Source organism: Simochromis diagramma, unplaced genomic scaffold (genome assembly GCF_900408965.1).
Source record: "Simochromis diagramma unplaced genomic scaffold, fSimDia1.1 OVJJ01000747.1, whole genome shotgun sequence".
Taxonomy (NCBI): Eukaryota; Metazoa; Chordata; class Actinopteri; order Cichliformes; family Cichlidae; genus Simochromis; species Simochromis diagramma.
This window is the reverse complement of record NW_024386897.1, coordinates 1,303,230-1,330,235: the sequence shown is the minus strand read 5'-3', so window position 1 is coordinate 1,330,235 and position 27,006 is coordinate 1,303,230. Positions and strand designations below refer to the sequence as shown.

General features: G+C 37.5%; 1 protein-coding gene across 1 annotated transcript in view; it reads right to left on the bottom strand.

Annotated features, from left to right (window-relative positions):
- The window catches only part of helz (helicase with zinc finger), a 47,909-nt gene that overhangs the window by 11,622 nt on the left and 9,281 nt on the right, over positions 1-27,006 (bottom strand). The window contains exons 9-23 of the mRNA XM_040034276.1: positions 26,627-26,734; positions 26,137-26,278; positions 23,418-23,573; positions 22,944-23,214; positions 21,345-21,471; positions 20,983-21,195; positions 19,690-19,820; positions 15,055-15,234; positions 12,368-12,469; positions 11,005-11,183; positions 7,264-7,382; positions 6,216-6,361; positions 4,232-4,379; positions 2,316-2,499; positions 969-1,197 (exon numbers count right to left, since the gene is read on the bottom strand). Of these exons, the coding sequence (XP_039890210.1) occupies positions 969-1,197; positions 2,316-2,499; positions 4,232-4,379; positions 6,216-6,361; positions 7,264-7,382; positions 11,005-11,183; positions 12,368-12,469; positions 15,055-15,234; positions 19,690-19,820; positions 20,983-21,195; positions 21,345-21,471; positions 22,944-23,214; positions 23,418-23,573; positions 26,137-26,278; positions 26,627-26,734 (2,435 nt within the window). The remainder of the gene's footprint in view (positions 1-968; positions 1,198-2,315; positions 2,500-4,231; positions 4,380-6,215; positions 6,362-7,263; positions 7,383-11,004; positions 11,184-12,367; positions 12,470-15,054; positions 15,235-19,689; positions 19,821-20,982; positions 21,196-21,344; positions 21,472-22,943; positions 23,215-23,417; positions 23,574-26,136; positions 26,279-26,626; positions 26,735-27,006) is intronic.

The following is a 27,006-nucleotide window of genomic DNA, read 5'->3' as shown; positions in this document are numbered from 1 at the left end:
CTAATGTTAAGAGTCATTGTAAACCCCCTAAAAACCTACTAAAAGCATTTTGAGCCGTTTTTTCCTTTAATTTGTCATCTGACTTTAGTTCTCTTCTGTCCTAAAATGTGCAGTCAAAAGAATGTGGCGATATAAGACATTCACATTTCAAAAACAAACTTTTGTGCTGTAGGAGTAGCTGTATCATTAGCAGTCAAGTAGGTGTCAACATTAGGATAAAATGGGAACTGCTATGAGGGAAATGTTGGGCAGGCTATCGATTGTGTCCTAATCTGATTAAATGATGAGTAAATAACCCTTTAAAAGAAAAAATAGAAAAGGAAAATGGTACTTATTCTGCCGACTGTGCAGACTGTATTTTTTCAGCTCTCATTAGGAAGAAAGAAGTGCAGAGTTTTTGTTGCTGCTTGTGAACTGAGTGGCAATCAGAAAATATTTTTAAAACTACAACACCTTGCAGGTAGAGGCAATCATTTAACCTGTTCAGTTAATAAAAAGGTATAAATATTGAATAACAGCTTGGCTGGCTACTACACTGACTGAGACATTTTGTTTGCATAATAGCATAAACAAAACATAAGCAAAGACAAACTACAGCTGCTATGGAGACAGCTGCGGAGGTGGGTTAAAAAGATTCAAATAGTACAGAGAGGATCTGGCAGCTAGTAGTGTCCCAATTATGGTTTATCAGAGTACGCCATTGCTCTCTATGTGGTGAAAAATAAGCAGATATTCACACGTGAACAAACTCGACACTTAATAACTTTTATGCACTTAATTTATCTGACTATCAAACTATCTACCAAATGATCAACTCCTAAACCATTAATATAGTAGTTTTAATTAAACCTGAAACTTTGCATTTCAATCAAACCTTGGCAGTCTGATTTAAAATGCACTGTGCTGGTGTATAGAGACAAAATTATTAGTAACCAACAATATGAAAATATTAATTAGGCTATATTTACCTGCAACGCCCAACAGAACATAGCGCGATGGGATCTCCCACAACTGCAACCAAGGACTGGGCTCTGGTGATGGCTGTATTCAACAGCTTGTAGTTGGACAGGAAACCATAATCAAGGTCCTCTGTCGAGTCCTCAACCAGCTGCTCTTTGCGCTTGATGGCCGTTTGCTTGTGCTTGCAGGTATGCCGTGTACGCACCGTGCTAAGGAACAGCACCCGGAACTGTTTACCTGCAAACATTTTTTTTTAATAAAACATTTTTAAGCCCTCTAAAAAAAAAAAAACCAGTGCTAAACTCAGAAATCTTAAGAACAGAGATCTTTGGAAAATTCTAAAAAGATTTATTTAAAAAGATGTGGTTTGCAAGACATAACAGTATGACAACAGAAAATATTACAAACAAAAAAGTAACCCATTTGAAATCAATTATTAGAAGAAGATTTTGGGAACTTGCTATTCTCCATTTCAATTAAAATTTTCTCTTTCACTATCAAAAAAACCCACAAAAAAAAAAACAAACAAAAAAAACCCCAACAAAACACAGAAAAGGAGAAAAAAGGCAAAACTTTATAGTTTACAAGACCTTACCGAGGACAACCAACTATCAACAATCAACTAAAGTTGTGGCCAAATAAATTTCTCCAGTAGCTTATGTGACATTTATTATATTACTGGAACTTGAATGTATGGTAATTACCTTGCTTATAAATAAATGTTTATTAATAAGTATACCTGTATTGCCTGTTGAAAGAAACTATTGAAAAACATTACGTAAATCTGTTAAATTCAACTACTAACCACTAACTCGAGTTTTTTTCCGTGTCCATGTGTTTCATGTATGATTAATGAGGGAGCTAATGACCTGTAGAAAGCAGCTGAATGTGATACAAATGAAAGCTGCGTGAGACTGACACAGAAAAGAGACTTGGGGAAAAAAAGACTTATTGTACAAATCATATTATGAAATCTTCTTGATTTCATAATGTGAGACACAATATGAATACATTCGAGCTACACCCAAGATTGAAGGCATTTGTTTAGTTTGTCTCCTTCATTTTAAGCAACATTTCAAAGAGAAAAATAGGAGACAACCTTCACAGAATCAAGCATTTCTGCTTAGGGATTTATGCTCTGAACTGGTTTATATTGTTTGTCTTTTCGAATGCCTTACCATAGATATCTTTAATTATGATGATGTTTTAACACTTGCCAACATAGAATACTACCAAAGCCATCCTAAAATATCAGCTCATTAATTTAAGATATTTTCTTTTTACTCATAGAGATTTATCACCTTAACACATGAGACACAAAGCACAGGATGTGCTAGTAAATATTTGTTCCTCACCTTGGACATTGAGCACTCTTTCCACGCTGACCTCAGGCATTCTCTTCTTCCGTAGCTCAGCACGAATGCGGAACACCTGGTCAGCATATGGTGACACCACCCCAATGCTGCCTTCATCCAGCTTCCCCCAGGCCACTGGCCACTTTTTGCGCAACTCCTCCACCCGTTCCACGATCTCAAATACCTTTGGAGAGACAATCAAGACATTTGGATTTAGGGTCTTCTTTAAACAACTTTTTAAATAAAAATGTATCCCACTTACAAAATAAACATACATAACTGTTATAACATAACTGTAACTGTAAAAACTAAACACAAGCTTGCAAAACAATTAATATTCATTTAAAAATACAATTTTAACATGAAGCATCAGTCCTGACAAATAAATAAATAATAAAAAGTAAAATGTTAAATAACTGGACTGAGCTATATTCTCCAACACCTTCACGACTGATCTTTTCTACAACCACTCTAAGGTGATGCTACCTGACAATACTGATCTGGACTCATGCCTAATGAAATGCTTAAAAATCTCCTTTTTTAAGGTAGCCCAACTACCATGGCTGAGGTGTGCCTTCTTGGTAAAACTGTGATTCAGTTATATACAATCCAAACTTAAATTTTAAGGAAATGAGACTCCAAAGCAACAGAAAAGAAACCAAACATTCACGATAAAACCATAACTGTGACAGTTTGCTGTGTCTGCAGCATTTTGAAGACCCCATGAAATGTGTATTTAAAAATGTTGTTTAAAAAAAATAAAAAATAAACTATTGGATAGATATTGCCACATCTTTAAGTTTAAAAATTCCTATAACTGGCAAACTTTGATGGAAATAATTTTTGAAGTTACAATTTTAGAATTAAGAATTCTGTTATTAAAGTTGAAGTGGTTGCTTTTTCAATTTTCACTGAGCTTAGCCCTAAGGGTAGAGGCTTTGAACAGACTCTTGCACAACAGACATAAGATGTATGAGCGTGTTTTACTCAATGCATACTATTTCACCATGGGTACTATATCAAACAAACAGGAGGTAATTAATGTGGCATTGATAACAAGAACGATCATTGCTTTAATTGCTTGGAGCATGACAATAAAGGCTTGGGGTCCACTGAAAACCTAAATAAGAACCCATCCAAAATTCGGACTCAGTAATTTATGCTTCATGTGTTTTAATGTAGGTCTAAGTTGGTATCACATTTGAGTTTATGGGTTTCATCTTTAATCAGGAATAAAAGGCAATGTGCGCGACAAATTGCAATGATTTGCCAAGGCAAAGACTGGTAACAACTTTAATTTCTATGTAATTCAAATACAGAATGTTGAGTGTATAGGTCCACATCTAACAATCATGCATAATTATGTCTCTGTAAAAATCAGACACTAGGCTAAAGCGCGTTTTTTACTGCCAAAGATTACTCAACTTTTAGTTATTTTTGTATTGTATTATATTACTCTAACCAGCTAATGTGTGAAGTTGGCAACTATACTGGTAAGAAACCATTTCTTGATCTTTTATTTTAACTAATTTTTTTTTTTTTTTTTTTTTTTTTAATCTCTGAATCTTATTAGAGTTTTTACAAAGCATCCTTTTTTGTAAACATGCTTTTGCACAAAGCTCAGTTACAGCACTGAGTTTGAATAGGTGGAGTTCAGGGGCCATAGTGAGTAGCAGTTTATATGTTTTAGAAGTGCTTAGAGGCCAATACACAGCGAGTATAATTATACACATAAAACACAGGAAACTGGTTTAAATATGCTTTGGGTTGCATTTAGTACCAGTCCAGAGGGGGTCATTATGCCACTTATTTAACACCTTGAATTATTTAAACTGAACCACATTATTTCCATAAGATGTTTATAAGACCAAAAATATTTCTTGAAGGCTTTATATGTACATGTGCCCCGGCCATACCTCAGCATTGTTGTAGTAGGCAGTGCTATTCTTCTCCTGGACATCTTCTCCTCTTGCTGTGAAGAAGGTCAGAGGGTAGAAGTCCTTATGGGAGGGCTGCTTCCCACTTGCCATTAGCTTCCCATCATAGAACAATTCTGACGTGTAGCTTTACGAAGGGAAGAAGAAAAGGAAAAATAAAAGAGTGACATGAATTTGGATCAATTGCTTGATCTTGGTAATTGTTTTTAATTTTTCAAATATATGTTCACAAAAACTGATATTAACGTGAACCACATGTCCCACATATATGATTCATGCATTCCTTGAAATTAAGCTTTACTATAAGGATGGGTACTTGTTCACAAAGCTCACTTTTGTCATGATCGTCAAAACGTGTTTGGATCAATATGGAGCAGTATTGAAACTCTACTGTGCCCAATGACAATACAAACTTGCCTTATGTACAGAGTATGCATGTTCATGGGTACAATGTGTATACTACCAGTACTAGTGACAACTTAAAGTATAGAAATTAAACAAACATTTTGATGAGAGGTGATCCTTTAAGCTTCAAAGATGTACAATGAAGACAACTTTGTACTTGCTCTCTAATTGTCTGCCACTAGTATTAATTTCTAAAGTGATACAGGGAGCATGAAGTTGGCATGAGGCTGTTTGTGATTTTATAGCAGCAACAGAGTTAAGCCCAATAGAGAAGATGCCACTGCAGTGGAAACCCAAGCTCTCTAAGATCAAAGAAGGATCACTGGCAGGCAAACCATGGTTAAACCAAGATTACATTTATGTAAATGTGATCATCTACACATGTAGCTGTTTATGAGGTCCAATTTGAACAGTGAAGGAAAGCCATAATGGATGAAGACTGCTAGACCAAAGATCTGTAACTGAAAAAGGGTGGTAAAATGGACCAGGCCCAGAACATGGGAACATGTAACTATGCTGCCCAAAATTGAGTCTCAAAAAGTGCAGGTGCAGTCTCTGTCAGTAGTTATGACTGTGTTGTAGAGCAGAAACTGACCAGTAGATCAGCTAACATAAATCTTAAGTTAAACTATTTTGGGATAATAAACAAGTACAACAAGAAGAAGTAAAGAGCTAAGTGGTCTGAAACCCAGATACACATACGTGGGCACAAGTTGGTCCTAGAATTCTTTCTACTGAATCGCTTTCAGATAAATGATGCTACCCCACCGTGCACCTGTGGAGTGATGTGACTGTGTATAGACACAGCCAAAGGGCATGGCTTCGACAGTTATTCCTTTTTTCCTTCAAGCTATAATATCATGGATATCATGCTGTATTATGCTTAATAAGATGAATGAGGCACTATTCTGGCAACATACAACACTAAGCAGCAGACTTACCAATGGTAACAAATGGTAGCAGAGCAGGTTTATTTTGCTGTAATGATGTCAGGCAGCAAGCCAATAATAAATAAATAACTGTGTACCTGTGTTGAGATGGGGGGGGGGGGGTAGCAGTTCATTTTTAAGGTGTTACAGTAACACAACAGCAAGAAAAGACTGCAAGAAGTTTGGTTATGGAGTTCCAGAAATCAGTTATTTTTCCATTTTGATGGCAGCTAAGAGTAATTAAAGTTGCAAAGGACAAATCCTTTTTACTGCAAGATGGAGCCACAGCAGGAGGACACAGCAATGGAGACAGATCACCAGCATGGCTGTGGAGAGCTTAACAATGAGCCAGCTAGCAGGTGAGTTGGCTCCCTGAGCAGCAACACAGTTAAATGTCTAGTTATCTACCTGCTGTCTAACATGGTCCCTTTGGATTGAGGAACAAACTTTTCGACTGGCCAAAGCCTTAATGTCTCAGTAAAAATCACCAGGTCAGTTTAACTGAGAAATTGCAGCACAAGTCAGCTTGTGTCTGACATATATTCACTCGGTAAAGCTTAGGACCCCATCCCTCTCAACTTCTTCAGACAGTACTCAAGACAAGGCAGCAAGGGAAAGCAGGCACTTACTTGATGATAGCTTCATGGGAGCGGTAGTTCTCACAAAGGAGAATACGACAGGGGAATTCAGGGGGGTAGTGCTCATACAGTCGATCCAGCAGGGACACGTGCAGGTTGCGCTCCCGTGCAAACTCGCTGTACACAAATGGACTGAGCTGGAAATTGAAGGAGAGGACAAAAAGAAAAGAAAAAAAGGATGTAGCAGTAGTGAAGGAAAGCTATGGTAGTTTTAAAATTACACCCAAGATATTTCACGCTTCCCCTTCATTATTTTTCCTCTTTAATGAAGTCCATCAAAGCTTTTCCATGTTGACCAAATATCTAAGTAAATCATTTGTTATTCGCGAGTGACATTTTACTGCTGACAGTCAGTGAAATTGTATACAGTGTTTGATTGTAATGTAAATTAACGATGATGATAACTTTCTGTAGTGATCTATACAGGACAGGAAAGTCGACAGAAGAAAGCTGAGAGTGACTGGGAAAGAAACATATGGATGCATTGGTGGACACTGCGCCTTAATACTGTTTTTCTTTCCTCCAAGAAATAGAGAGATCAAGTAATTTAAGCACAACTCATGCTGCATCTTCATCCACTTCACTACCGGTAATCCTGTGCACAGTCTTAAAACCAGCAGACGAGGAAATTAGGTTTTAATTCCTTGTGTTGGCTTAGAAAGCTTGACTGACATGAGTTTATATTTTGTTTTTTGTGGTTGAAGTGGTCTCTAAAACCACAGAGCCACAGCAGCTGCTGCCTGTTCCTTTGTTTTCTGAAGTAGGTCAGATAAGAACCTAATAATAAGCAAAGTGCAAAATGGTATTACTATTCCTTGATGTCCCAGCTACCATCTGTAGTTTGTTCCATCTCCTTAAGTGTTTTGACTTTGGGCTAAAGAAAAACCTCTTCAAGCATTTGAGACCCCAAGACACTATAATGTAGTTGTTGTTATTATATAGCAACTCACAAAGCAGTATAGATACAGTTAGTCTTTAAAAAGGGCCACTTTTGAGGCTTCTACAAGCTCAAAGTTGAATTCTTACTGTCTTTGTTTACCTGCATGTGGTCTCCGGCCAGCACGATGCGGGTTGTCTTGCTAGCTAGAGCAAAAGGCATGATGGTTTCACACTCCATGGCCTGGGCCGCTTCATCCAATAGGATATGAGTGAACAAACCTATCAAAACAGACAAGACACAAATATCTATTCACCTGTACATATATTACAATTTCACTGCTTCAAAATTGCTCTTTATTCCCACTTTTATTACGATATACTTTTCTAATAAGAGCATAAAGGTGAAGAACTTGCAGCATTGACCTTTCTCATTGAGTGGGAAAGTGGGCACACATCAAGTCAACACTGTCAACAGTTCTAGGCTAATGTTGATCTTAAATAAAATGTTTATCTTTAGTTTTCTGTTGTTTGTAATGTTGACTCCATTAATTATTAATTAAAAAAAAATCTTACATCAATAAAATCTTACAAATTTGTCATACAGAAACAACAAACATTCATGCTCTACGACCAAACAGTTTTTTTGTTTGTTTGTTTGTTTTTTTAAATCTCTCTCACACACTCTTTATTGGTGTCCTTTATATTTTTTTCTCCCATTGTTTTAACCAGTCTTACAACTTAAAGGCAGGGTTCTGTGCACATACAAATGACTGAACTTGTAGTCTAACCCTGCCTTAAAAAGCTCTAACAGAGGTCGGCAGAATGAGGGGAGAGGGATAAAACAGCATGGCAAATGAGTGCTAGAACAAGGAGCAAGGAAGATAGGCTGAAAAACAACCAGCAAACATCCTCTAAAGCTACACTATTTCCACAGAAAAGGACATGCAGATATGAAATTTGACAGTTGGAAATAAAAAATAAACTGACAAAAAAGTAAACAAACAACAACAAAGAAAAAGGGCCTGGCAAGAAAAGAGGTGGAGCAGTTTAATTTGAAGCAACATTCAATCCTTAGTATCAGCCTTTGAAAATGCAAAAAGCCTGCAAAATATTTTTTGCAGGCTTTTCCCCCCCCTAACTACAAAGCCTGAAACCAGTGTTATCGCCTTTAACGCTGTATGCACTTCACTGAAGCATAGGCTGGCACTGTTCCCTGCAGTGATCCTGATAAAATTGTAAACATTTTGATACAACAGTCCATGCACTGCACACAGAATATGAATAAGTAGGTTTATACAAAGTATAACTGAGAAATGGCCCATCGGAATTATAAAGTCTATATCTTGTAATGTTTCCCTTATTTTCAGTTAATAAGGGAAAAATAATTGTTGCAGAGGTCACAAATATTCTAAATAACTACATGTAACTGTGCGTTAAACAACACACATAAATAGTCTCTGGCTTGGCTTTTCAATAATTACATCTCAATTTAAAATATGAATTTGGATGCATCATAGCAAAGTTTCAGTGTTTCACTATGCAGAGAGCAAAGAAATGTTAGTGAAAACAACTTTAGAAAGTGTTGTTAAATTTTCATTTTTCCTTGAAATTTTCCGCTTATTTGCTATAAACTGACCGTGCGAGTCCTACAACATCATCTGTACATGCACTTAGAGTTTATTAAGCAGTGGAGGGAAATTTAATTATCAATGCATGCTGATACCATAACATGTGAAATTAAAAGCATGTATAAGACAAAAAACATTGGCTGTTTGTCCCGTTATAAAACCAAAAAAGGGACAAAAAGGCCTTAAGATGAATAATTTCCTTATTATACACTCAATATTTTGCTATGCAAAGAGCAAACATATTAGAATAATAAATATAAAGTTATGTGTTAAAAGCATGTCAATTGACTTATAATACTCAAAAATGAGAACATTTGCTCAGGCAGAAAAGTAGAGATTAGTTGCGGTGTGAGAGGGAAGAAAAGAGTCTTTATGAGCATCAGATGGTCAGATGCACAAATGAATTTATATGGTGCTTACCACTGCACTTTGGAAATGCCTCAGAGAAATTATTCACAAATTCATTTGTTGCCGCCATCCGTCTCTGGGCTAATAATTGAAGTTTTTGAATTTGCACAAAACAGTAGTAAGGGAAAGGAGGAGAGTAGGGTAATAAGGAGAGGTGAAAGAGATCAGAGGCACAGAACTGCAGAAATTATTTGGTAGAGAGATTACTCTTCAATAATAAATGACAATTTTTTCTACTCACACGCCCAGTCTCGCACATTCTCCCTTTTAGTCTTTTTTTTTTTGGCTCTTTTCACACTGTAAAAGTGATTTGAAAAGTGTGCAAGTGTGAAAGGGTCTTGGAGTGCGTAACCAAACCTACAACACAAGCTTTGTAACGAAGCTCTGAAAGCTGTGTGGAACTCTCCCATCAGAAGGACAGTTTCTGATCATCTACTTGAATGTGTTGTGGCATGGTGTGATCTCAAGGAAGGGGAAACAGCATTTCCTGACATCCATGAACTTCAGTCAGTCATTGACTGCAAAGGCTTTTGCAACCAATTACTAAAATACCCCCTATATTTAAAATTATGCTAGATTGTCCATCGTTTTTTTGCATCTGAAACTTGAGGAATGCGTATAAATAATAGTTGTAATTGCTGAATGGTTAATGCAATACTTTTGTTAAATGTCTGCCCTTCAAGCACATCAGTGGTTTGATTTACAATCCACTTGGGTGGTGGATTTTAAATCACAGAAGGAAAGTTGCAAGAAAAAGAAATACAAATCCAACTTCAGTTAGTTATGGGCCTAACTGTATATAGAACTTTGCACAGTAGAGAAAAGTAATGCATCCAGGCAAAAACATGCTGTGAGGGCTGCACAAATTAGTAGAAGCAAAGAATGTCTGTTTTTGCTGGGAATGGGATTTTTGCATATCATAATAACAAGAATTTATTAAGATATATAAAGGCATGCTAAACAATAAATGCACAGTGTCTACATGCCAGATTCCATACCTAGACCATGGAAAAAAAAGAGCAAAGTCATCAAGCCAAACATAAAAGCCCAAACATCATCTTTTGGGGGACCTGTGTTTTGGGTGCGAGATTTGTTATCGCTACTTAGAAGACTTGCTGGCTCCCAAGTGTCTCGTTTCCTGGAGATTTTCATCACCATCAACCAACAGGAGAACAGGACAGATGAAACGTGGGGAGGAGGGCTAATGATGTAAAGTACATTAGAAACAGGCAGATGGTGTTTCCAAGCAACCGACAAAGCCCCCTCCGCTGACACATTAGTGTCGGTTATTAGCCTGCACTGACAAATTGGTTTGTTTTCCATGTCTTTTACATAACTTAAATGAGTTCCAACCCTCTATAAATGGTGGGCCCCTGCCAGCAATGGTTGTCAGAGTCAGTGGGGATGACCAAAGAACAGGAAATGAGAGTGACTGTGTTCTGTTTGCATACATTTACAAGCCTTTAAAAATGTGTGCACACACATGCTCACGTTAGAACATACTAGAAAACTCATTTATTAAATTGCTGAAATTATGGTTTAACCATTCTGGGAATTCGAGCAATTTTTTGTTGTTGTCGTTTTTCTACTGTTTCTCAGCCTCAATTATTTAATCAGCAATGCAAAAAACAAGAACAATCCTGAGTTAAATTAAGCCCCATCTCACACACAAACCACACTTCAGCATTCATTCAGCATGTATGCCTGATATATAATGTGTCAGCTACTCTGGCTGACAAGTTTAATCCAAGTGCAAATACTGGTATGCCAAAAAAAAGCTGCTGAGAACAATGGCTGCCTGCCTCAACCAATAGGTCAGCGCGACTTAATGTTTTTTTTTGTTTGTTTGTTTTCATACGACTTACCAGGCTCCAAGTCAAGCTGGCAGAGGTACTGGGAGGTGCTGAGGGTGACCACCACCACGCGGTGCCTGAGGATGTCCTCCCTTGTGGGCATCTGGAAAGTGATCTGTGTGCTGGAGATGAGACAGTACTGCTGGACCACTGGGTGGACCGTCTTCACCCAGCGGTTCCTGAAGTATACCCTGGAGTGAGCAAAGAAAGCAGAAAGATCAAGAGTTACAACCACAAAAAGCAAATACGCCAGTCTCAGTGTGAATGAAACACTGTTAATTTTCATTTAATTTTATATGTTTTGTCTCACTTAAAAGCCGATAGACTGGAAATGCTTGTAAAAATGCATGACTGCACATGATATTTGATGTGTACCTCAGACTGAGCGCAATCTTATCCACACAGAAGGCTGCCAAGAGCAGACCCTTTGGACATACTTTCTGCAGTGGTGCACTTTCAACTCTGCCCCTAAATATTCAAATAACTTCTGTATTGACTGAGTTCACTCAAAGCAGACAAGTGGACCCGAGAGGAGGAGGCTCCAATGATTATGGAGGAATTACACTGGAAGCTCTAGAAATCAGACCGACTGCTCATGTGAAACAAGTCATTTGATTGCCCATATGGTCTCCAGGCTTGTGTGTGAAAACACAAACACACAGCCTAACCCCAGCCTGGTCAAGGAACACATTGCTTCCCTGTCTTTGGTGACTTCTGGCACTGCTGAAATGTGATTAGAAGTCAATGATGCAGTATAAGGAAGCTGTCAGTATCTTCGAGTGTATATCTGCTGTCTTAAGGAGTAGTTCGAAAAGCCGGAATGTTCAACAAGTCAACAAATGTCTGCTTGTTACCACTGCAGGGCAGAAAAAACAAAACAACCCACGTACATGGATGTATAACTCTGACTATGTGCCCAATAACATTCATCTAGTTAATGTCTAGTTGAGTTTTTATTGATGCTATCCAGCTAGAATGGTCTTTGCTGACATATAGGGCAAAATCTGAGCAAAAGGTAGAAATATCAGACATTTTAGAAACAATTATCACTTCTGTAAAAAAACACCCAACCCAAAGTATGTAAACTACAGAGATGTGTAATACATTACTAAAACTGTTTTTATTTATTTACCAAGAAGATGAACACCTGAACCTGACAGGTTTTTCTCAGCATCTACAAACACTAGCTTATGTGGTATTATTTTACAACATAAAATTGCAAAGAGACTTAAACACTTTAAAATCCAATATATAATGCTCCCCCCGGGGCACTACAGCACATTTTATCTACTGTACATACTACATGCTACGAAACAAAACGAGAAGCTTGTTTTGCCCCTCAGCCATCTCTTGTTCCGTAGGCGAGTTTCTTTACCTGAGAGGTCTGGCATGCTGATTGCCTGCTTCAAAATAAGGATGAAGGTAGTCCTTAATGTAAAGGTCAGCCGCACTGTTGGAGTGGGTGCAGATCAGGACCCTGTAGAGACAAAAGACAAACAACTGTAGGCATGAATCATCATACGCAGTTGCTGAAACACTGTATCGTATCTGCCAAAACCAACAGCAAGAATAAATTATCACCAGGGTACAGTGGCACATAAACTACCTTAAGAAATGGTTTCACTTCACAAGTTTTTTAATAAAAAGTTTATAATGAAGTTGCATGTTTGTTTTTGTTTTTTTTAATAACAAAACAGTGGTTGTGAATCCTATAAGTTCATTTTGATTAATAGCACTTGGCTTTCCCAAAAACATAGTATAACATTATTCTATACCTTATCTATAATATTTCATGATTAAACTGCATTCACTAATGCTATACAAATACAGAAATATAAGGAATAAAGAAAAGGGATTTATTTAATCTCTATACCATGCCGGTTTTCAGTAGAAACCTTAAAAAGTAAACTGATATTAGTATCCGGGACAGCAAACCCAGAGCTGACAGCAGTAACAACTCCTGTTCATAATTACACTTTTAAACATTCATGTAGCATCACAGCTAAAGATGTACAGAGAAAGCTTCCAATATTAAATACAGTAATCGCACGACACATGTTCAGTACAACAGCCCAGATCCACCAGCGCTATCACGGTGAACCAGCGCAAACACAAACAAAGGATGGGAGGAATGTACCATCTTAGCAGTGGTTAGAGGGGGTCCGTAAAACAGTCTATATACACAAATCACAGGGGTTTTATACAGTAATTCACATCTTGAGCACACCTGACCAGGGTCTATATACGGTCTTGTTAACAATTTTAAAAGTATGGTGAGCCAGAAGCACCAATCCATGGGCTCACCTCCCCTTGTCATGGCTTTTAAAATATCTATAATTCATCTTAACCACAGAATATTAAATGTATTCAGAGTGAATTGAGGAATGAATATTACATTGCTACACATTTTCCAAGGCTGTTTTCTCTCTTACATTACACATACACATCCTGGTCTTCCTTATTAAAAACCAAAATGGTAACTTTTGTTAGGGGACACTGTCCGAGATATTACATTCATTTTTTATAAAGACCAGGGAACCATTTATGTGCTTGTGCTACATCGGTTTGCTTCTAACACGGGAAATTGCAAAGTTTCCTGTGGGTATCTACACAGTGAGGGAGCTTACTAATGATGAAAAATGGCAATGGAAGAAAATCATACACTGTTTTGTTGTTATACAACACTGTGTGGGCCACTGAAGTGACATAGCTTGATTGATCACATTATAGTTGGCACGCACTTCCATTCTGGCCCTGAAAATGTGTTGCAATCAGACTAACCATGTGCATCAACCACACATTGACACAAATTCATCCAAATGACCAGCAGAGTTTGCCTTCAAGTGATATGGCCTAGACAATACAAACCATAGACAACTACACAGCACAACACAGGCTCCAACACACGCACAGACACACACCACAGTTTGACACTTTATAGCACTGTGATTTCTCAACTTTAAAAAGGTCAAACCCAAGGCAGTGACTGCCACTGAAACGAAAACGGAGGCCACTGCACAGCCCAGCCCCAGGATACATCTGTCATTTCTTTTGACTGAGCTCCCCTACTGCATTTATAAGTGATATTAACTTGATTCACATCCACATTTCCCTTTTAAATTTCCCTATAAATACCCCATTGACACTTTATGATACATAGCAGGGAGTATCAGTAATCTGCAAAAACGATTGCTTGTGAGATCAAGGCTGCTGATTATATTTCTATGATGGTGATTGAAACCATTTATTTGTAATATTTCACTAATGTTTATCAAGTTTGTCTTTTATCCAGTGATGAAGCAGAGGAAACTTACTCAATGACAAATGTAAAACAAAGATTAAACGTAAGATGTAGGGAAAAAAAGTTCTCATATTTCATTGTTAAAACATCATTTAGTTTGCAATTTTGTAAATTACACCAGTGCCTGCTTTTATAAATTGCTCTGCTGTACTGAATACAAAAAAGATATTTGTATATTCATTTAGCTGTGCCTTTAATTATGCACCATTCATCTTAGGTTAATTTTACTGACAGATGTGATAGTACTTCTATAATTTCACAGTGAAAGTGGAGTAAAAATACAGTCCTGCTGTGTTATTCAAATTATAGCCTCCTTATCTTAGCTTTAAGTATTACAAAACTTGACTTTATATGTAAAATGCAGTACTTGGGCTTTTTACAGTTTACTACTCAATCATCAGGCGGTTACTGCTGGTATGGCAACCAATGTAATACTTTATGTTATTAGTTATGAATCATTTAGTTAATGTAAGTCAAATGTTATTGAAAACTAGCGACTATCTACTTGGCACTTCACAACTACAGTTTGAAACAAAAAAAGTGCTCCATCTATCATTGTAAACATTACATTTAGAACTTCATAAACATTCATTAACAAATACAAAAGAAGCTGATAGTATATCAGGGATCTGGGGTGGGCGGAATCCTATCTGTTAAAAATGATTCAATGTATCTTAAAAAAATTAACATGCAAACAAACAGAGAAGAAGATCAAATGATCACAAACCACAAACAGAAAAGAAGATAAAATGATCACAAACCTGCTGTGGTCTTGGCGGAGGATGTGCTTTACAGCCTGTGCCAGGGTGAAGGTCTTGCCGGTACCATAGGGCCCAATGATAAGAATGGGGGGCAAAGGGATAGAGATGGGTGTGGTGATGGCCAGGATGGCCTCTTTCTGTTTGGCATTCAGACGAGGATCCAACTGCTCATCCCACTGCCTGAGGGCGGAAAGAGGATGGAGGCATTTTTTGATGACCAAATCAACTGTTATTATAAAACATTTCAAACTCGAGCATTCAAGTAAAATACTGCACTATAAACAAAGATTACTTTTGAATATAAAAAGGCAGTATGCCCGTGTAATTATTTTGTCTATGTCCCACTAAAAATAATATAAAAAGATGACATATAGAATGTAACAATCTTGTTGTTATGGAAATAACTATATAAATATGAGTGACTCGTAAGGGGGGGGGGGGGGTTATGGAAGATGAGGGGCAGATGAGAAAGGGGGTAAGAAATGTGGATTTAAATGTTTTCAGTCCCACTGCTACAGTTGTGTAAAAAAAAAAAAAAAAAATGAAACACCAAGCCATATAGCCTGCCTTTACAAACATTTGGGAAAGTATGGGTCATTCCAAAGAGCACAATGAATTTTGAGTGTGGTATTGTAACTGGATACCAGAACCTTCATGATATTTTCATGGACAAGCAGCTGCATTCAAGTCTTACATCACCAAGAACAATACCAAGCACCAAAAAGTGTAAAGCACTCCATCGCAACTTCAGCTAGCAGTCTGCCAGACAAGTCTGGGACTGTTATCTCCACATCACCTTCACCAAACTATAACGTTTGGCAGAGAGGGGATAATTCTATGTGGGGTTTTTTTTTTTGGTTTTTTTTTTGGGGGGGGGGGGGGGGCAGGGCTGGGCCCATCAGTTCCAGTGAAGGGAATTGATAATGATTCATTTTATTGAAGGGTCTTTTCCGTTTCAGCACGACTGTGCCCTAGTGCACAAATTAAGGTCCATAAGGCACGGTTAGACCAGTCTGGTGTGAAAGAACTTGACTGATTGCAAAAAGTGCAGAACTCAACCCTACCAAACACTGTTAGGGTAAACTAGGAACAAAATTGTGAGCCCAGGCTTCTTGTCAAGCATTAGTGTCTGACTTCACAAAGGGGTTTCTAGATGAATGGTCAATAATTCACACAGACAAATTCCAAAATTTTGAGAGCCAACTCAAAAGACTCGAAGCTGTTATTGCTGCAAATGGAGATAAATTCCATGCTAATATCTATGGATTAAGAATGGGATATCATAAAACCTCATATAGTTGTTATGTGCAGGTGACCCAATGTTTGCCCATATCGTACTGAGAATGGAGGGGAAAAAAAAAAAAAGTAGTATCTTTCAGCTTAACTGTTTTTGTCCACTACAGAGGACATAATGAATAGGCTGGGTCTCAGGAGGACAGTTACAACTTTAAAAAGGAAAAACTAAACACCCTGCACATTTCTCTTTTTGATCAATTTGTGTTGTGTTATGAAGTCGACTCATGAGACATTTACAGTATTAGACAAACTAAGACATGCTAATGTGTCTGATGGCCAGCTCAAATTAAGTCATATATCATGCAAGTTTCACAACTGCATGAAACTAGCTCTCCAGAGGAAACATGGTACGGAACGTGTCTGAATGCATTTCTATAAATGTGCAACAAACATAACTTTTCAAATTCCATGTAGTTTTAGGATGACCAGTAAATATTCACAACTAAGCAGTTGTAATTTGTGTGCTAAACAAGACAGAAAGGTAGGAGAAAATGATTCACATCTGATTTGATACTTGTGAATTACTGTAAATGTAGCATGCGTGCATGTCTCCATGCATCACTATCATCATTATGGTGACTGCATCGTCTAAAGCTGTGAATCCCCCAGAGTCAATTGATTGAACTCCAGCTGAGAGATGCTGTAATTGGGGGAATGAGAGCAATCTCAGCATTTGCACAAGTGTGTGTGCGTAACAAAAAGGGATGCATAACATTAAGGAATATTCTACGAGTTACAAACAGCTTCAACTCTTGAATCCCAACAAGACTTTCTATACAAGCATTTTGTTTTGTTTCCTTCATACCTTACCTTGATATAAATAATTAGGACATGCCAATTGCTGACAGTCAAAGCAGACCATTTATTATAAATCAAAACATCTGACTTATTAAAGGTAAGCAATTTGTAATGGAAAGAAATTTTAAGACCAAGTCAAGGCTCTTTCACTGAAATTCTTTGATTTGGTTCTTAAGCTCAACTGTGCAGAGAGCTTCATGGAATGGCTGATGAGCAGTGACCCTAAAATAATCAAGCACAAAGCAAAGTTTTGATGTGGTGGTATAAAACACAGCGCCATTGGACTCTAGAGAAGTGAAGACATTTTCTGGAGTGAAGAATCACACTCAACATCTGGTAATCTAGTAAACGGGTCTGGGTTTGGCGGTTGCCAGAAGAACAGTACTTGTCTGATCGCACTTTGCCAAGTGTAAAATCTGGTGGAGGGCGGTTTATGGTGTGGAGTTGTTATCAGGAATCGGGCTTAACCCCAATAGTTCCAGTAAAAGAAAGTCCTTATGCTTCAAGAATACGAAGACATTTTGGATAATTTCATGCTTCCAACTTTGTGGGATTAGTTCTAGGGGTGGCCCTTTCCTAGGGCTGTGCGATATGACCAAAATCTCATATCCCGATATAAGACATCTATCGTCCCGATAACGATATAAATCACAAAAATGTAACATTTTCTGTAAATTCTGTGAATCTCGGGCAGCTCGACTTGTGTGAAGTGTTTCCAGCTGGGCGTCGTGTACCTGGAGTCGAATGTTTTAACCGATGCATGACACTATACATTTTTAGACATAAGTTGTAGCGTTTTCTTTGAGTATTTATTACACGGCGTGCTGCGGGGAAAAGCCTGTCCTAACGTTTTAGTCTAAGGTTTAATTTTAGCTCCTGACGGCTCTTTTTGCTTCACATCCGTAAACTTATTGCCTATCGTCATTTATTCGACTGATGATTGTTGGTTGGAAAAATTTTAGATATCACCCAACCTTTACTACACACCAAAGTCTGGATTTAGTCCTATAAACTCTTACCAAAACTAACTAAAGTTAGCAAGAGGTTAGGGTAAGATGCACAAAAAAACCAAAAAACAGACAAACAAAAAACAACAAAAAAAAAAAAAAAAAAAATCAGGTTTAAATGCACCACTAATACACTATTATGGGTTTATCGACACTTTGAGTTAAAAGATAAGAATCAGAACCACTTTACTTGAATGAATTTCTGAACAGATTATGTATAAAATGTCTAAGTTTCTATGAAATTAAAAATAAAAAAAAAAAAAACCAAAAAACCAATTTGTCTAAACTAATAATACACAGTTGTATGTATCAAAATCTAAAATGAATACACCAAGTAATCCCTGTAAGTAACTGACTGAGTGAAGCCTTAAACTATCCGACTTGCAGAACCTCCTCTAGCACCTCCATTAGATGTTTTTAATAACTACTCAGAAATAAACTGTTATAGTTTCATCTTGATTGAACAGTTTGATCATGCTATAGCATCCTGTGAAGTTTCTTTGAAAGTTGTTTTTCTTGAAGGCATGGCTCACACCAATAAATCTTTTTGAATATAGTAGACTTCACCAAAATTCATACGATGACTTCCTTAAATAAGGAAAGAGCTGCCACATCAACGTCTAATAGGAGCTCGTTAACTTAAATGCCTGGCTGCAAGTAGTGCTTAATGAACTCATTAGTACAGAGACTTCTAAATTACTGTTAATTATTAGTTAAGCCAGATTGTGACAGTCTATAACGGGACTCACATAAACGTCAGGCCATACGTTTGAGTAATCAATGCAAAAATCCCGGTAATTCCACAGTTTAGGCAAATGTTTAAAACACAAATACCTACCATAAAGAAAGTATGCTTTTAAACTAAAGCCAAATTCACCTCTTGCTCCTTCTTTAATCAAAAACCCACGTTTATCCAAATTCCAATTAAAACAAAAATCCACACGAATCCTATTATGGAGCTCAGATAAAGCAGCAGCTATGACAACCACAGGGATTATATTTGACTTTTGCTCTTGTCAATAAAGATTACTGTCTCACTTCCCTCACCTGTCACCAGAGAAATTTAAAGCTTAGGCAGCTGTGAGCATTTCCAAATTGCTAAAAGTAGGAGAAGTCTTCATTTAACTTTTGATTTGGTGTGGTGACCCCTCTGTGAGAGTATCTGTCAAACTATAAGGATGTGGACATATTAAAAGAGTTATAATAAATGTGTTTAGGATTAGTTGCATCTGAAAGCAAAAGCTGCATGCAAATATCTTCCCTCACTTTTAAACAACAAGTAGATGCAGCCTTTACTATATCAAATATCTGCCAGTCATATCCTCAGTATAAAAGCAACATAAAGCAGCCTGCCATGTGTACAAAGTAAAATTTCCTTTGATCCCAATTATTTATTATTTATATGTAACTTTTGTGTCTCTGAGTTCCCACTGATTTAATTTTAGTGCCCTAACAATCAATGCATTATCATAAAAATGAATGCATCAAGTGTGTTCTTATGTGTGTGACATTGTGTACATGGTGGAGTACACACCTGTTGGGACTCCAGGGGATAGTAGGGACAAGGCTAACATCGGGGAAAAGGATAGTATTATCTTTGATGCGATCCAGGGCATAATGCATCTCACAGAGTGGCAGTCTGTTCAGCTGGAACTGGAGCTCCACCTGGCAGACACAACACAGAGAGCTTGTTTATCAACACAATTGTCTATATCCATCCATGCCAAGAAATCATACAAAATTTTAAAACAAAAATAAAGATAATTCCATTCAATTCGTTCATTAAGGTATTTGTGTGCATCTTTTGGTTTAAAGCTTGTGCTCATGATTCTCTTTCATGATGTGAATTTACTTTTTTTTACTAAAATAATTTATTTTATGCAAGCAATGAATTGCATCACATTGCAAAGTCTGCATCTGTGAGAACATTTTAAATATTAATATACACAAGTGCTCAGATAAAATGACCATCTAAACCAACAAATCAAGCCCACAAGCTGTGCAGTTGCTATGGAGCTGGATATTCTTGTCCATTCAAAACTAAGATTTAACTAAAATTCGCTGCATCCCATTCTCTTAATCCTCTCAAAAATTGCTAAACCTTGGAAGAAAGCCACCTGCAACACTTATGACTGAGCAAGTCTAATTAACAGTCTGAAAAGACATGCTTGCGCTGCACTATATATCCACTTTTTATTAGTCAAATAAAAACATCTAAAACCATTTACAAAACAAAAAAACAAAAAAAAAACATGAAAGCTCAAGCATGAAATAAACAATGAGTACAAGAGTACAGAAAGTCAGAGACATTCAAGAGCCCAAAGGCTGTGTGGAATAAGAACCCACAGAGGAGACAGGGTAATGGAATTGTAGCACATAAGAAGGCAGGAGAAGCATATGCAGAAGAAAAGAAGATTATGCTCCCACAGTGATAGAATGAGGAGTTGTTTTGATAACCATTAACACAGTGTCTTGTTTCCCCTGAAGACATTCAGGCTTGGGGGAACAAGCAAAATAACAAGCTGAGGCTGGTGAAGATAGCATTATTGCAAAAATAAATTTCCAAAACAATTCCATCAGTGTTGACATGGATGCACAACACAGACACATTTTTCCTCTGCAATCATTTGCGAAAAACTATAATTAAGCAGTGAATTTTTCATTCAAATTTTCAAGGTTAGAAAATCCACATGACAAGAATGATGTTCTCAGGCTGCATGTCGGAAAAAAGTATGCTTTATAAGAGAGCATTTACCAGCCCTCACCAAACCTTATTTAATGTAGGTGATGCCACATGTCTAAGCACATGAAGTGTGGTTCACCATACCTGTAGTTCTCTGTCAGGCTGCAGCCCGAGTTCCTCACAGCAGTGCTTGCAGATCCTTAGGAAGATGTAATCCTTAGTCTTCTCCTCAATCACAGCCTCATAAACACGCTCTTTAACTCCAGGAGGCGGCTGGCTGTTGATCGCTTCACGGCCCAAAGGTAGCAGCAGAACTGAATTTACCTTGGTCATCACTAGCCGCCCAGCCAGTGTGTCCTGGTGTTCAAAACAGAAATCACTGTTCAAGATAGCTAGCTTACAGATGTTCTTGGTATATAGTGCCACTAAGTAGTACTCGGAGTGAAACGGCAAAAAAACAAGGTGGAAAGCAGTATGGTAGCTGAAATTAGAGTTAGACAACTTACCTCAGAAAGTGTTTCGTTGAGTTTGAAACGTGCAAAAAGCTGTCCATTCTGAGCATACTTTGCTCCAACAGAAATGCCAGTCAGCATAAAGCTAGTGACGAGCTGCAGGTTCACCTTGATGTTAAACCTGTGGGACAAACATAGACATGGGTTGCACACTTTTATCCTGAATAGTCCATTTAAAAAGCAAAAACAAAATAAACCCCCAAAAATGACAAAAGCCATTATACTGAAAAACATATTAATCAAATATATCATTGTCATAATGAATGCTGTGGTGAATTTAACATTTACAGAAAACAAAACTGGAACTGTTTTGTTTCGCCCGTTTTGTTTTATGAATATACAATTTTGCAATATATTCACATAATTATGTGATGTTTAAAACCATCTAAACATCAGAGTACAAGGCCAACTAAATACATCACCAAAAAACATTCAAGAGGGTTCTTGAAAGAAAAAAAACCATTGGCACAAAATGTATCCATGCACATGTTTATTGAAATTTAAGGTCTTTTGGGAAAAAGAAAAAGAAAAGAAAAAAAGTTCAGTTCTGGATTGTTTATGAGTGACTCTGACATGATGAAACAAGAACTAATATTATGTGATGAACTTGTGACAGATGACTGACACATAGTGTATTAGCAAACCAGTGATGTTACACAACCAAACGGAGTCTTAGAAGGTTATTTTTATGATTTTACATTAGTGATTTTGCTGGATAATCAAACAGGACAAAAACTCTGCACTGGTTCTATTTGCTCAATTTTTATTTCTAGATAATCAGCTGATGTCTTTTGCCTCCCAGGTACAAGGAATGTGCCTCTCTCAAAACTGAAGAAATTTCTCCAGATAAAACTGAATGACCCAAGCATGTGAACCTGGCAAAAAAAACAGATTACTTCAAAGAGATTATTCATATGGAGTTTGAAAATACTGGAGATTAAAAGCCCTTTGAATATGAGCCATAACAACGGAAAGGGACCCACTATTCAAACGACACAGTCTTGAAACTCAGTGTTTTAAATGGCTATTATGCCCTGTGTGCTATGGATGGTCTACTGTACTTGTTTCACTGAATGAGGGTTTACACTGCGTTTCAACTTACCAGCAGTGTGCTTATTTCAGCTGGCAAACAAAGGGTAAACCAGTTTCTTTTCAGCTACCTCAAAGCCGTTATTAAACGGCACTAGCACTTTTAGTAAAGCTGTCTGTGAGAAACACACCCTCCCTCTCACACATGCATAGAGCAAGCATATAGTAAAGGTTAAGTCTGACACCTTGTGGTGGTTTGCCATTTAATAGCAAAAGACTTGATAGTGCCCAGAATTTAGAAAAAAGAATCTATATTGGTATATACATTTCTTTTTAATATATTTTGTACATTTAGGCAGTGCATGTGTAATATATATGAGAACATTAGTGCATAATATGGTATAGAACTTACTGTTCTGTACTTTTAGATACTGTGTCGCATTTGATTTTATTCATGTGTAAAATAAACTTTCCAATCAAAGTTTTATGTTCAAATTTCATATAAATGTTTTTTATTTGCACTGTACAGCAGAATTAAGAAACCTTCAATATGTATGTACTCACTTGCTAACTTCTTTGTACTGTGCAATCTCTTCTATGTAGAGCAGATCGTGCAGTCGGGCCTGGTAGTTGTCTTTGGTCAGAGTCTTGTCAAGGACTGACTGGGTGAAGAGCTGGTCAGCTGATAGAGGTATCTGATAGCGGGAAAGGAGGCTGCGCTCCAGTTCAGCCATCGTCTCATTGGGACTGAATTCAACAATGGTTTTACAGGATGAGTCCCAGCGTTTCGCAGTCATCAAGAGTTGCTGTCTGGCTGCCAACAGGTGCTCCAAGTCTAGAGAACAAAGAACAGCAAAATGGGTCAAAGCATTAATTGCTACTTTTTTGCGACTTTTAAAAAAAAAAAAAAAATCTGGAAATTTTTATCCAAGTATCATCTTTAAACACAAAACTATCTGAAGTAAAACTTTCTCAGATATACACACTAATAAGAGGCAACAGACTTTTCTATGCATTGATGCTCATTTTAAAGCATACCTTCAATAGAGGCAGCATCCACCATGATCCGCTGCATTAGCACAGGTTCTGAACCAAAGTCAAAAACAATGGTCTGCCGGAAGGTACCAAAGATCTCTGTGCTGAAACCCACTGCGACCTTGTAGACACAGTGGTCCAGGCCATTGTCTGCTGCCACTGTGAGAAGAGCAAACGTTTAAGTACATTTGAACTAGCACTCCACTGTGCTGTAAAAAGAAAGAGCTAACCACATAAATTTAATATATACATTTAACACGAGGAATACATATTTATGCACCACTGATATACAGTCTCTACCAATGTTTTAAAATATAGATATTTTTGGAGGTCAAAGCCCCCACAACAACTACATAAGTAGAACGGCATGGTAAAAGTTGCCTAAGGAGGCAGACTGAGAATCCAAGGAGTACACAAACACAGCAAAGTGATCACGCTAACAAGAACAACCAGACTTTTAGAATAATTTGAATATTTGAATCTTCACTGTCAGAGATATCCCCCACACAATACACACAATTTTACCCGAGGTTGTCAGCTAGCAAGCCTCTGGTCTATGAAAAAAACAACAACAACAACAACAACAACAACAACAAACAAACAAACACAAAAAACAACTCATCAGAGCCATACAGACCTAGGGGTGCAACCTGGCTAGTCAGCTAATGGAATTTTCCCCCTTAGCAATGCTGGGAACTTTGTTTACAATTTCTTGTACATGTACTCTTCTGATTAAGAACTGCACTATTTGTCCATTTGTACTGTTACTAAACCACAATAATTAAAAGAACAGACAGTTTGGCATATTCAAGTTTAGAAGTCAATAAAAATAAACAAAGATAAATGAAATGATTTTTGCTTGTTAATTTAGAAGTTTTGAAATATTAGAAAATCTAAATGAAACTTTTTGGACTTCTCCATATTTTAAGCTTGTCAATACCTATAAAAGGACTAATAAGTTTATATAATATGAAAATCTTGTGGTAGCTCTGTCACACAAGGCATTGACTAATGTATGTACAGTGGTAGTATTTGCCCCCTTCCTTATCCTTCTATTTTTGCATATTTGTCAGAGGTTTCAGACTAAACAAATTTTGTATTGCATCCAAAAAAAAAAAATGCAATTAATGACTATGTGGAAAAGTAATTGGGATCTAAAGCTAATAACTGGTTGTTGGCAATCAAGCTCTTGCGGTAACTGCAAATGAGTCTTTTACATCACACTGGAGGAATTCTGGCCCACTCAAAGATCCTTCATTAATCCTTTACAAGAAATTACATTGCCATGGCAGCTTCAACACAGCCATAAGACCACAAATCACAAACAGCAAAACAATAGTAATAATTCCTATAAGTTGACATTATACAAATAAATAAAACAGCCAATAAGTAATGTGCAAATATGCAAACGTGGATAAAAATCATATCATCATTATGCATCAAACTGCTTCATAGCAGCTGGTATAAAGGACCTCCTGAGGTGCTCAGACTTGCACTTAGGTGCAGTCAGTTTTTGAAGGTTCTACTATTGATAACCTCCAGGGCATGGAGTAAGTGTGCAGGCTTGATCTTAACTGATTCCAACTTCAAAAGTCTTTTTCTCTCCACCACCTGCTGGACTGCCTAAAGTTTACACCCAACCATAGAGTCACCCTTCTTTATAAGTTTGTCAACTGTGCTCCCCAGCAGACCGCATCAAAAAAACAGAGCACTGGCCACCACTGTAGAGTAGACACTGCGCAGGAAGGGCTGGCAGATGTTGAATGCCCTTAGCATCTTTAGGGAATAAAGCCATCTTTGTCCCTGATTACTGTACATTGCCTCCATGTAGCTCTTCCAGTCCAACTTACTGTTGAGCTGCACACCACGGTATCTGTAGCTGCACACCACTGGAGACACTGTTCTGCAGACGCATAAATTATAGTCTTCAAGACAGATAGTCCAATCACCATAAAACCACTAAGGGATCCCCCTGCACTACCTTCTCCTTCTCACCTAATAGCCAAGATTGGATTTATCCAAGACAATCCAAAAATGTGATGTCAAAAGTCTGCATGCCACTGAATGGCTGGTCAGTGGTGTCACTTGGCGATTCATGAGACTGCATCGTTCACGAAAATTAAAAGCAGCATTTTTGAAACACGTCAATGAGGAAAATATATTTTTTAAAAACAACAACAGGGGAAAAAAACAAAAAAAACAAAAAAAACCCCACAACATCGTTTTTTTTGCCCTTTTCCCTGGATTCAGTCGACATGACTCGAGACTGTTGGAAAGTCATAGATGGTAGAAGGAGGGGGAAGAGGCAACTGAGGAAATTATATTGGTGGTTTGGTGAGAGGAGGGAGCGGGGGGGGGGGGGGGGGGGGTTGGTCAACAGTGATTTTCGCCTTGGAACTTTTCCACACAGGACCAGGTGAGTTTGGTTGGCCATTTTTACCTTAATAATTGAAACCATCATTTAAAATAATTAAAATCATCATTTAAAAAGAAAAGAGAAAAAAAAAAAAATCAGCATTTTGTATTTACTTGGGTTATCCTTGTCTAACATTAACATTTTTTGATTATATGAAACATGCAAGTGTGACACATATAATTTACGTGTCACACTACAGACAAAATGGAATCAGAAACCTTATGAAGCTGGAAAAATACATTTGAAAATAAAAATCCCCTGATATCTCATGTTTGACCATAACATGCAGAAAAATTTATGACCCACCTGCTGTCTCCTCCCCTGGAGTCCACTCTTGGCAGCCTTTGGGAACACCTTGGAGCCGCTCTCCAGCTGACACGCCTGTGATGAAGAAGTGTGGTCGGTGGGCATCATAGAGGAGAGCAATCCGGTACAGCTTTCTAGGCGGCTGTACAGAGCAATGGGAAGATAATCAGGACCTTCACAAAATTAACAGATGGTTAATATACCAAGTATCCAAGGAGCACAGACTATGGGTTTTGGGATAATTGTAACAACACAATGTGATTATTTTGTCCTTTTAAACACACAGAGTGAAAAAAAGAGCAGAGAGTAACCAGTGCAACTGTTAATGACATCAAATGGTGGAAGAACTGTCACATTCAGCTGAAAATGAATTAATGTTGATAAATAAACAAAATGTAACTTAACATTGTGCTTAACACATCACCACATACGGCCCTCATGTTCCTCCTCCACAATGACAAATGATCAAACACTCAATGCTTCATCCTACCTTGCACAACAAGGAGAAGACCCAGGAGTGGGAGGATTTTTTGGTGGTGACGGTGACAGAGAGGCTAGAGGTGGTCTCTACATTCACTCCTTCTAAACAGTCACTTAGCTAGAAGAAATAAAATACCATGGTTAGTTACATACCATCACAGCTTATTTATTCATAAACCATTTACAGGTCAACGGTTAGCCAATATTTTTGCAAGCCAAGTTAATTTACGCATCAAATATTAATGAAAGCAAAAGTTAGGTATCCCTGACCGTAAGCACACATTAATTAAGAGCTAGATACAGAGTGCCAAATAATATTAAAGGCTTGTGAGTATGTGCTCAACACTGACACTCCTAAAGAAAACATAATCTTTGATGCATTGTTCTTCT